This window comes from Chaetura pelagica, unplaced genomic scaffold (assembly GCF_000747805.2).
Source record: "Chaetura pelagica isolate M959 unplaced genomic scaffold, ChaPel_1.0 scaffold183, whole genome shotgun sequence".
Lineage (NCBI taxonomy): Eukaryota > Metazoa > Chordata > Aves > Apodiformes > Apodidae > Chaetura > Chaetura pelagica.
This window is the reverse complement of record NW_009952706.1, coordinates 503,413-515,739: the sequence shown is the minus strand read 5'-3', so window position 1 is coordinate 515,739 and position 12,327 is coordinate 503,413. Positions and strand designations below refer to the sequence as shown.

General features: G+C 53.7%; 1 protein-coding gene across 1 annotated transcript in view; it reads left to right on the top strand.

Annotated features, from left to right (window-relative positions):
* The window catches only part of NRG2 (neuregulin 2), a 184,945-nt gene that overhangs the window by 4,190 nt on the left and 168,428 nt on the right, over positions 1-12,327 (top strand). The window contains exon 2 of the mRNA XM_009994223.1: positions 6,317-6,416. Coding sequence (XP_009992525.1) covers positions 6,317-6,416 — 100 coding nt within the window. The remainder of the gene's footprint in view (positions 1-6,316; positions 6,417-12,327) is intronic.

The window sequence follows — 12,327 nt, the reverse complement described above, 5'->3', positions numbered from 1 at the left end:
CTCCGGGTGGAGCCTTAAGTACCGGGAAGTTTTGCCCCCCCCCTTGGAAATAATCGCCTTGGTGTGAAGTTGGTTTCCTCGTGCGTTTCGGGGTCCGTGACCCGCAAACCCGCGCGGCTCCCGGGGCTGGTCCCGCACCTCTCACGGAGCGCGGGTATGAAAGGATTCCGGCTGGGAAGCTCCTCCTGGAGCCACAGACCTTCGGTGCCTGGTTTTTTCCTCGCTGTCCTCCCTGGCAGGGCGAATACCTGCGATGGGCAGGGCGGGGGGGCACCCGGAGAGGACAATGACTGCATTTTCCGAGGGTTCAGAGCTGAGGTTGCAAAAATGCCAGCCCTTCATCCAGCCTGAGGGCTCAGATAGTGTGTCACAAAACCTGGAGAAGGCCAGGGTTAACCCAGGGAGCTCCCAGTGCCACCAGAAATGGGTGGGAACCTCATGTTTGGTGGGTTACAGGGATATACAGGGCATATCTCCAGGGAATCCAGGTTCCCCGTGTGATGACAGCAGGCTGTGCTTCCTCATCAGCTTAATTGGCCTTTTACCTCATTAAAAGTAAGGTGTCTTACCAAGTTATACTCAGCTCTGGAATGGACACACATGTGCTGCTTTGTTGGTGGTGTTGTGTTATTAATGAGGGGTTTCTGGGGCAAATTCTGTGCCATTCAGGACAACTCATGCCAACATTTGAAAGCCAGACCTGTCTCTTTTTTTAGGTATCCAAAAGATAAATATAGGAGATTGTGTTTCCTGGGAGAAAGGTGGAGCCCTGAGTATCACAATATGTTGTTAAGGAAAATGGGCTAGGACTGCATGGGAGAAAACTAATTTGGGAGGCACTAATTTCATGTACATCTGTATGTGGGGCATTGTAGATGTAGAGGATTTAGTGAAATAGCTGTTGCAGAGTTAAGAGGAAGGTAAGTGAGGGAATTTCTTGGGACTGTGGCCTCATCACCAGGTTAAAGCACAGGAAAAGCTTTTCTTTTAAAGCAAGAAGGTTGTCAACCTTGCACATCTCTGAGCAGCAGGGTAGGACTTGAAGAGGAACAGAGGCTGCTCAGTGGCTTCCTGGATCAGGCCCAAAGTGATAACACGTAGGCTGGTGTAACAACAAGTTAAGGGGTGTCATTCTGCCCGTGACACCTTCTTGGAGCTGGTGCTTTTGTTTCTGTATTTTTGGAGGTCTGAATAGGCTGCTGGCTAAGGGACTCTGCAGGTTGTTGGGAGTGTTGTCTCTGCAGAGCTCTACACCAGATTGCAAAAGGGAGAGAAAAGCTGGTGGTTGGGTATTGTCATAGCTGTAGTTTGGTTCAGTGATGAAGATTAAACAGGAGCCTCAGCCTGCTGAGCTTGTGGTTCCCCAATCACTTCATGCTCTTGGTTCAGCTGGGAGGTTACTTCTGAAGGTGACATTCCTGGCAGGATCTTCTGTTTTGTAGCACCCAAGGTGCTGGAAAGGTGTGTAGGCTGGGAAACCAGGCTGTGGTCTGACTTCTTGCTCCTCAGTTTCTGTGGGGAGGGCAGATTCAGAGGGGGTCAGGGGTGTTTTCTGTTCTTGCTGCAGGTGGGGCTCTGGATACCTCCTGAGTTGGCAGGATTGAAGTGTCCAGGGACAACATGCACTCTGAGGGACAGCCAGGCTGCAGCCTTGTAAGGGGTATTACAGAGTCTGGGGGACAGGTACTGGGGTCTCTCCTGAGTGGGGGGAGGGGACCTCCTGGCTCTGATCACTGTAATTCCTGCACTCCCAAACATGGAGTCCTGGCAGGACCATCTTCCCCCTGCTCTGGCTCCGTGCCTGGATCAGTTTTCTAGTGATTCATCCCCTTCTCCTAGGCTAAGATGCTGTGTGTCCTCTGCTCTTGCTGCTTGCCCAGGTCCAGGATGTGTTGCAGGATTTGGTCTGATGTTGTAGCCTCAGTGTTTCTCTACAATGAACAGTCTCTTCTGCTCCTGTCTCCTTTCTTTACATCTTTTAGCTCCTTAATTTTGGATGATCTCTTACCTCCTTTGTGCCTACATGTACAGATCAAGGAGGAAGAAATAGGTGCAGGACATGGTGCTGGGCTGTCACTGGTGAGGTGGCTGTGTGGCATGGCATCCCTGCTGGGACCACTCCTGATTTGGGTCCAGAAAGGGATTGTGGTTCTGACCCTCCTGCTCTTTAAGGGTTGCTCATGTCATAATTTTGCTTTCCTCTCTGCATGAGTCCTGTGCAAAGATACATTTGCAGCTACTTTTTGTGCAGGAGGGCCTCCCACTGGTAGGGGGTTTTAATCTCCTGGGCTCTGATTTCTGCTTTCACAGAGGAACAAATGTCTTTCTGCCTCCATATACGGGAAGTTGCAAAGTAGCTTTAATTAGAGCTTGTACATCTCCTGGAGCACCTCACTGAAAATGCTGCAGGGTGAAGCACACGACTTACCTGCAGGATTAGCTGGCTTAGTCTGGGCAGGTAATCTGGTGGTGGCAGATCCCTGGGAGGATTTGCAGGCAGAGGACCTGTTGTCACAGCAGGTACTTCTTGTGAGATCAGCTTGGTTGTTGTTTTGTGTTGGTTTTTTTTCCAGCCAGGAGGTGCATTGATCTTGTTGAGAATCAGGAGCATGTTGAGCATGTTGGGGCTGTGGCACTGGACTTGGTGGCCACACGATGCTGGGACCTGCTTACCTGTTGATTCTGGGAGTCAGATTGGTTACAGCTGGCCTGGCAAAGGAGGAGTGAGGCCTGATTTCAAAGTGTCCGCTGGAAAAGACAGCCCTCTAGATTACAGAGTAGGTGTTGCTGCCTGAAATAGCACTGGCAGCTTTGGACCAGCAGCTCATGCAAAAATATCCCCTCTATCTTGCAAATCACTGAGCTTGCTCCAAGCCAGGCAGCCCCAGGGGAAGGTGCAGGTGGGCTCTGGTGCTTGCTGTTCATCCCAGGACAGCTGTGGAGCAGGGAGCAGCAAAGCTGGGTTTTCTCACATACCACCCTGCTAATTAGAGCTGTCTGAAACTATTTCTCACCACCTTCAGAAAATCACACTTCCTTGGGTTTGCAAAAGAGTGAAAACTTGCTTCCTTCTTGCTTTGTGTTTCTGAGGATGGGGAACGGTCACTTGGCTGCAGCAAGATGTTGTGCCCCACAAGGATGCCATGTTTCTGGCTCCTCTCTGCTCCTGGCAGGCTGGATTTGGCCTGGGAGTGGACCCTGTGTCCCCACGGCCAGGACAGCTCCTCATCTCCCAGCTGAACCAGCTGCGATGGCAACTGGCAACTGAAACTTTGCTCTGCTGGTTCTGCAGGTCCAAGTGACTTCAGCTGTACCTGGAACAACAGAGGTTGTCCACTCCCAGGCATGTGCCATGTGTGGAGCAAAGCCTGGCTGATTTCTCAGCCCCTCTTTCAGAAATGTTTGACTAAATAAAGCATCTCCCCAAGGCTCTCTATGGGTAAGAGGAGACTTAAAAGCCTTCTGTGTGATCCCAGCAGTGCTGGTTTCTATATCTGGGACCTCTCCACGCACAGCCCCTGGACACCAGCTGCTGCTCAGTGACTGTCTTTATGCTCTGCTGGCTGACAGCCCTTAGATACAGGCCCTGAAGCATAACGCCCTTTCTAAATCACAGGCAACACCTTGACTTGGGTTTGGATCTGGATCAGGAACTGGTGCATGCTTGGGAGCACAGAGGCAATAAACTCCATCATCAGGCAAAAAGGGAGCCATGTTCTGCTCCAGTTGAGCTCCCCATTTGATTTGGGCAAAATGTGCCATGGTCACCAGAGCCTTGACCCTTAAAGCATTTGGCACACTCCAACATCTACTGCAAAGCCTGGCAAGGGATCAGGTTTGGTCCTGTGCTGCTGGGGTGGGGGTGCCTTTCCCAGCAGGATCAGATGGGCTTGGCAGTTCCTGTGAGCAGTGTTGCATGGCTCCCATGAGGAATGGCTGCTGCTTTGCCAGGTTTAGGGCAGTGGAGGCTGGTGCTGGAGTGGCCTCATCTGTCTTTCCCCTCTTGAGTGTCCCTGCTGAGTGCAGAGGAGACCTGTGCTGCCCTGGAGCCCTGTGTGGGCTTCCCCAGCCAGATGTGCAGCCTGAGCAGCTGGGCTATGTGTGCAGGAGAAGCTGGGGATGAACAGCATGTGTGGCCTGGGAGAGCTGCAGGGGATCCATCCATGGTGGGCAGCAGGGCTGTGGGGCTGCAAGCCCATGACATGACTGCGACAGCCCATGACTACAAGCCCAGCCAACCCATGGCTGTGGTTGTCTGAGGAATTCCCACTGCAGAGGAAATGAAGTGCTGGACAGTGATGAAGGGCCCCTGCTGAGCAGGGATGTGCTGGGGCCATCTGACAGCTGGTCCTCCAGTACTGGGCACACTGGTGGGAGCTGGGCTGGCTGCAGTAAAGGTGTGGGGAGATCCAGCCTCTCTCTGCTCTCCATGCTGATCAGAGGAAGCTGCTGGGATGTGAGCACACGCCCTCCCAAACGTCTGGACCACTCTTCCATGTCCCAATGGTGCCATTTGAAGGATGCGGCTCTGTCCTGCTCCCCGGGGAGGTGGCCTCTGTCTGGTGCAGGTGGTGGAGGATGCCTGTCCTCAGAAGGAGCTCAGACAATGTGCACAGTGAGGGGAGGCTCCAGGGGAAGCTCATCATCTCCCTGGCAACTTTGGCAGCCAGGCATCTGCTCACCCGCTGAGTGCAGCAGTTGAACCCCTGAAGGGTGCCAGCACATCTCAGCACTTGCCTTCTCGGGTCTGAGGGTGGAGAGGTTTGCCAGCTGCCAGAAATTTTGGGGGGAGAGCGTTGAGTCTGCAAGGGTAGGCTAAAGATCAAAAGGAAGATGAATCACTGTGCTGCTCTTTCTCTGCTGAATGACTGTGCTCCCCGTGCTTGGCTGCTGCAGCCTGGTGCTGGGCTGTGTGCTGCAATGCCCGGCTAGAAAGGTCAGTGAAAACTGCTTCCATCTAATCTCCATGGTCCAGCTTCATCCTGGAGAAGAGGGTGACAAGTCTGGAGGAGGAAAACATGAGGTTCACCAGAACACGGGGTACTGGAGGGGAGCAGATGGTTTGCAGCTTGAATGCAAAAAATGTGTGTAACTCCAGGCATGGAAACCTTAGGGCATGGTTGGGCACTGGGAGGACCAGCTCTGTGCTCGGGAGGTTGAGGGAGAAGTTTTGCATGGAAGTTGCAGCAGGCAGCACTGAGGCTGTTCAGGAGAGAGGGTGAGTTTGGATTAGGGAAGAAAAAGGAAATGAGGCAATAAGAGATTCAGTGGGTTGGTGTGGGACAGGAGATGCTGCCTCAGAGACCAAGGGCACTGGTGTTCAGGTGGATGGGATTTTCTTGTCTGGTGCATGTTGGGGTCAGCCAGCTCTTGCTGAGTTTGTAGCCATGGCATTGCTGGGAATCCTCCCAGGTATCCTTGTCTTTCTTGTCTTGAGGTCTTGCCCCAAGCAATCTGTCCCTTAAGGTATCTGCAGTCCAAACCATGACCAAAGGGCGACCTCCTAGAATTACTCCCCAGTATGAATCAAGGGTTGCAATTGGGCTGGGCCTCATGGTGGTGGCGTGGGCTGGGCTGGGTGTGGCCCCTGCTGGTGGTGCACCTTGATGATGGAGCTGTGTTGGGATGGGAAGAAATTGTGTGCAGGAAAGAGGCCAGAAGGTGGCAAAAGGCCTGACAAGGCTGTGAGAACTGCACCCCTGCAAGGAGTTGTACCCTTCTCCCTGGAAGCCTGGTCTGGACCTGGGTGAGAGCTATCAGCAGAGAACTGTGACAGTAGGTTGGTCAGACACCCATCAGGAATGATGGTATGGGTGATGTCCCTGCAGGCAGGCAGGACAGCCTGCTCAGAGGATCTTAAGATTAGGGACTAGATAGAGGCTCAGGTTCATCCCCACTCTGGTGTGTGATGGTGTAGCCCCAGGACAAGGTGCTTCTGCTCACAGCATCTCTCCCTGGCAAGGGCAATCCTTTAAGGTCTCTTGGCTGGGGTTGGTGGCCATAATGGTTTTCACTGTTCCCCCCACCTGCCCCATGTCCCTTTGACTGCAGCAGGACAGTGCCATCAGTCCCTGTATTCCTGTCACTTATTGTTTGCTGGGCTGTGGAGGGCAGCTGAGTTCATCCTTGCATACATCCTGGTGTTGCAGGAATGCCTCTTAGTTTGTGGCCTTTTGGAGGAGAGCTGGCTGCTGTTGTGTCTGGGCACAGCACCTCTCCAGGATGGGACACAAGCACTCAATGAGTGGGGGTGTGTCATGTCATGACAGAGCACAGAGTTTCCACCCTGCTGACCCCAACTCTCTCCCTGTCCTAGTGTAAGGGGATTGTTCTTTGCCCTTTTGATGATGATGAGGACTCTGGAAAAGCCTTCCCAGTGGATTCAGGTGCTGGAAATGAACCTGTGGCATCCGCAGGTGAGAGCAGGGCCTCAGGGTTGATGGAGAGCAGATCTTAGGTGTGATGGTTTTCTAGGGCAGGGCTGGATGGGCAGGGCTGTGTCTGATGGCTTGTGGAAACACTGAGGAAGATGAGTAGGCTTTGCAGACCCTGTGAAAGGACATGCTGTACTACTTAGTGGAAAAGCTAGTCAGGTCCTTCCAGTTTGGGGTCAGAAGGCAGGTATTTGCATTCATTATAATCAATTGCTGCTCATCCACTTTCTCTAATGGCTCAGTAATGATGAAATGCTGCTCAGGATCCTTTTGGTGGTCTCAGGGCAGGCAGATGGCTTGGCAGGAGGGTGGGGACTGAAATTAGCTCTGCTTTCTGGGCTGTCTCAAAGTTGGCAGCAATGCAGCAGCCCTGAGTGCTGCACTGGCTGTGGCCAGTCCCACCAGCCCCTGGCTCCCCGTGGCAGCAGCAGCCACTTCTGCTGTTGGAGGTGGGTGCCTTTGGGTCAAGGCAAGGTGAGGTCAGGATCAGGCATGGCCTCTCCTGGCAGCCTCTACCCGTGTAATGTGACCTTTCTCAGCATGCAGGGGTATGTGTGGGTGTGGAGGACAATTAGCAAAACAGTCATTAGGTCCAGGAGTATGAGTGGGCTGTCAGAATGTCTTGCTGAGGGCTTGGATCTTCCCCATGTGTCTCGATCGGTCCTAACAGCAATGGTGGGAGCAAGAGCCTCTGGCCCTTGTCTGGACCTGCTACTCTGGGTGTTTCCTCCTTCCCACCTTCACCCTCTGGTCTTCCTCAGCTGCCCTTATGCATGGCTTGCTGAAGAGGAGAGGAGGGGTGTGGACTTGAGCAGCTGAGTCTCCCTTGGGCTGCTTTCAGTCTGGAGCCAGGCTGGCAGCTGCTGCTGGGTCCAGCATCTCTGGGATGACCCCTGCTATAGGGGGTCTCAGCCACCTTCTCCTTGAATCCCTGATGGGAGAAGGAGCTGTCTTCCCATCCTGGCTGCCAGGTTGTCTCTTGTGCTGCTGGGGACCTGCCTGGTGAAGCTGATGTGACACAGGGACCATCAGGGCCTCTTCTCATGGGGCAGTGAGACACTTGCTGCCTGCCTGGGCAGCTGCACATTTGTGTCCTATGCTGGAATGAAGTGGAGATTCCTGGCCTAGCGAGACCTGGCATGGTGGAGTGCTACCTGATGGATTTGAGGAGGCCTGGAGACCCTTTCTTTCAGTTCTGGAAAGCCTAAGCCCAACAGGCACGTCCCCAGATCTGCAGAGCTGAGGCAGCAAAAAGGAGCTGGAGGAGTTTCCCTGCCAGGTCCCTTCTGCAGCTCCTGGCTTGGCTCAGCAGGAGGAGGCAGTGCCCATTCCAGCATCACACCCCCAGCCTGGCTCCTCCAGCCTCTGGCAGTGCTGCTGGGAACCAAGTAGATGTGGCAGGCATCAAATGAGTGTTCCACCACCTCAGTGCTGCCCTTGTCCTGCATACTCCCAGAAAGATGTCTTGAAATGTCAGGAGGTCTGTGGTACAGAGGGATCGTGCTTCTCTGGCACAGTTTCTTCCAAGGTTGGTGATTTTAGCTGGTCCTCTTGGTGTGGGGAACACAAGAAGCTGGGTCTGTAGGATGGTGGTTGTTGTTTCTTGGGTGTTCAGGCAGAACAGTGACTGCAGGCCATGGCAAATGCTGTAGGAGCCCCATATGTGATCATGCTGAATGAAGCCCAGATGTGACAATGCCCGAGATCCCAAACGGGCTCACAGGCAAGGAGGGGAAAACCCATAAGGGGTCAGGTGTTTGAGGGGGCTTGAAAGGATCAGATGCAGGTGACATGCTGGGAAAGGCCCTGAGGTTTTTGGGCACTGGGTAGGCAGTAGATGTAGGATGGTTTGGATGGAAATGAGGAATTCTTCTTTACCTACTAAAAGCAGAGTGGTGGGAAGCAGCAGGCATAGGTTCACCCAGGGAAGGGCCTTTTCCACACAGTGCCTTGCTGTAGGGTGCTGCTGGGGCCATGGGGAAGAAGGATCACAGGGGCTCCCAGGGCCATGCCCGTGTGTGCAGCACAGTTGGGCTGCAGCTGCTGAGTCTGCATTTCCCCAAGTGCCTGCTTGCCAGAGGGGTTGGCTGGGGTGAGGAGAGGCACAGGATGGGGCTGCGGCCGTGCTGTGGTTTGCTCCCAGAAGGGATGGGCTCTTCAGGGACACCTCTTCGCATTTATGAGTTGGTAATTCCTCCATAGAGCCTGATCATAGCTGGAGCAGGCTCCAGAGAAGGAGCTTTAGGGAGCACCAAGCCTGTTCTAGCACAGGGTCACTCTGCAGGGGCAGCACAGGGAAGGGGCTGCGCTCAGTCCCGCCGGCGCTGGGACACGCGGCGGGGTCACCTTGGTGCTCTGAAGGTGCCAGTGCGGGAAAGGGGGGCTGTGCTTAGAGATTTGGTTCAGTTCCCATCTGTGCCACGGATCACAGGAAAGCTGCTTAGCGTCCCCAGACCGTGAGTCCCCGCTGAGCAAGCAGGGAGGGTGCTGGGGAGCAGGGGAAAACTGGTGTCGTGCTGGGTTGGTGTCGGTGTGTCCGCTGGGAACCAGCAAAAGTGGCCATGAAACCCTGCCCTCCCTCCAGAGCCCTTCCCTGATGGACCTCAGAGCATTCCACCCCGTGGGTGCAGGGCTCTCTCTGCTCCTTAGAGATGGCAGCCTCTGCTTGGAAGGAGGCAGATCCTGCCATGGTGCTGGGAGGATCTGAGCGGGTGTTTGGGGGTGGAGGAGCCCTGGCTTGTTTCTGGAACAGGTCTGCAAGGGACCTGCCTGCAGTGTGTGGACTCCCCCTGCGTGTCCATCGAGCTCTGAACGTCTCCCAGCCAAGCCCAGCTCCCAGCAAGGGTGTTAGATCCACAAAGGCAGTCCCCAAACCTGTCTCGGATCCGCAGCAGCAGCAGCACACTCCATCTGTGTGGGGGAGCTGTGACGTGGGAAAAGACCATTTCTGTCAGTCCATTGCCTGGTGACACGCAGGTTTCTGGCATCCAGGCTTATTTTCTGGTGCTCAGAACTAGCTGGAAGTGTCAGTGGCAAGCACGGATCCCCCAGGGCACTTGATGCTACATGATGGTGTGGAGAGAGGATTTTCCAAGCTGTTAGAGGGCTGAGCAGCTTTGTGGTGCATCCTGTGATGGAGAGTGAGGCAGGCTGAGTGGCTGGTCTGCTGATTCTTGCAAACTTCTGCAAATCTGGAGCTGCTGGATGAAGCTGGAAGATTAGGTCTGTGTTTTGTGGCTTGAAATTACCCTGAGAGCTGCCACCAGGGCCCATTCCCCAGCTCTCTGAGATGCTGCATGTCAGTAACTGTTACTGGGAGGTGATCCAAACATAAACAGGCAGGGCTTGTGTGAATGTTTACTTCTGCAGACTCTCCCTGGTGAGGGGAAAGACAACTGCACTCTCTGCCTGTGCTGAGGCAGCTAATCTCCCAGCCCTCCTGCCTCAGATCGCAGACGGTTTCAGGCCTGTCCTTCCTTCCCAGGCACCATGGGCTCGATTGCCTTCTGCTCTGTGTCATCAGAACAAAAGCACAGGGACCAGAGCTGTCACACCAGGACAGCACTGGTGCAAGGAAGCAGAGGAAATCCTGCCCACGGGATTGATACACCTGTAGACAAAACAGCTGACTATGCCAAGAAAAGTGCATGTTGTCACTGTGATCAGCCTGGTAACAGTGAATGAAACTGTGGCCATTGCAGGAAGGAGGCTCTGGATGCTTCTTTGAGCAAGGAGAGAAAAATAGCTTCCTGTGATGACCTTTGAATCTGGCTGAGACCAACAAACCTCATATTTAGATGTTAAAGCATCCAGGAGCTGGTAACTCCCAAATCTTAAATCTGTGAAGAGGGTTCTGGCTTCAGAAGGGCAGATGGGGGCACTGGAAGGTGCTGTTAAGAAACTGTGACCTTTCCTGAAGCCTTCCTGCCTGGAGAGTGGCTGGGGTTTTCCTGCAGCAGCTGGTGCCAGGGTGGTTGCCTACTGTGTGGCTGCAGGGGCTGCCATCATGCTGGTGCTCAGCTCTGGGCCACCTCTGCCAGCAAGAGGTGGCTCCTTGAGTCATGGGGCAGGGCAACACTGCAGCTGGTGAGAGAGAGGGTTCTTGTTCTGTCCTATGCTCTTGATGCATGGAAAACATGTGGCTCTGCATGCCCTGGCATGGGCCAGGCCCTGAGAGAGGTGACTTAGTCCCTGCCCCTGCACAGATCCCCCAGGGCTTGAGTCTGGGGTGAGGGCTGCTGAGGCTTTGTGGATAGGGCTGATCTCCATCTGGGATGTTGCCCTATGTTGCACAAGATTTACTGAAAGCACTGTGTGGACCTGCTGGGATGGCACGTGGAGTTTCCTTTCCCATCATCGCTTTTGTACTTACGTGCCCTTTCCCATCACTGCCTCCAGGGAATTTCCCACCCCTAGCATTTGCCCAGTGAAGAGGCTGTTCTGTGTTCTGGTGTCCTAGAGCCAGGAGAGCAGCACCAGCCCTTTCCTCCTCTGGGTGGGCAGTAAGGTCCTTGGCTCTTCACCTTATGGGCCAGTGGGGTGCCAGGTTGGATCTGACCAGGAGCAGAGGATGGACAAGCTCTGCCAAACCTGATTCTGGCCCAAAGAGGCTGCAGAGTCCAAGTTGTCTCACTCAAGTATTTATGAAGAGGCTGGTCCAGTGCCCCTCCAGTCATCTCAGCAGTTCAGTGACAGCTGGTAACAGAGCTGCTGTCTCTTGCCTTCTTTGGGCTGAGGGGGTGAGGAGCAGGGTCAGCCATGTCCCACCAGGCAGCAACTCCTGCCAGCTCTGCTGCCTGCTGCTGCCACAGGCAAACCCTTGGGCCATGGCATGGCTTCCTGGACACTGCACTCTGGGGCCAGGACTGAGAAAGGGAGGGTGGTCATGATGATGGGCAGTGGCGTGGGGGAGCACCATGCACCAGGCTCCTCCTGTGAAAACTAAGGTGAGCACCTGCCAGGCAGGTGGTATTCCCAGGAGAGTTGTCAGAGCAGTAGGAAGGATTGAGTGTGGAGCCTGTGGAAAACATATCCATGTCCCTGGGACAGAGACTTTCCCAGCAGTGGGGCTTGGACATCTTTGCTGGGATAGACACCCAACTTCCAGCCAGTGAGGCTAAGAACAGGAGCAGTTTTATGGTGGGTTTTAGTCATCTTTTGATGGAGAGCACAGGAATGGCAGACATGGGGGTAATCTCGTGGCTGCAGCATCTGAGGGAGACCCCTCTCCTTGAAGTCTTACTTTCATGGCCAGTGTTCTTCAAAATAATGGGTTTTATCTCCTCTGGGCACTGAATTACATGGGAAACCTTTCTGCAAAGAAACAAATTCTGCCTGTCACAGTGGCTTTCACTTGGCAGTGCTTTCCTTCCATGTTGTCTTTCTCTTTTCCCCCTTTCTCCTCTCCCCCCCACCACACACACTCGCCTCTATCACACATCCTCAGCTTTTGGAGCAGTAATTGTAGTGGAGCTAAGAAAACCCAGCATGGTTTTCAGACTGGCTTTTAAGTTCCTTTTTCTGCAGTGTTCTCTGGGGCTGTGCCCTGTTCAAACCCTTGGAGGTGTTTCAATGAACCTTTTTTCCATTTACTTCTATTTTTGGAGGAAATTTCCTGGAAATTCAGAATTGGGATAAGAAGTGGAAGTGTGAAGTTGTCTGGTGTCACTAAATATACAGGACACACAGATTGGACCTGCCTGCTGGGAAAAACTCAGCATCCCTTCTAGGTCTTGCCCTTGCAGGGGTTTGCTGGTGAGACACAAGCATTTTTGAATTTTGGATGATTTTTGAGGTATAAGGTCACAAAGACTGCCTGCAGGAAGACCATTGTGTCCAAACTGGTCACCTTCTTGTGATGAAATGGCTGACCTGAAGACAGAGCAGTGGACAT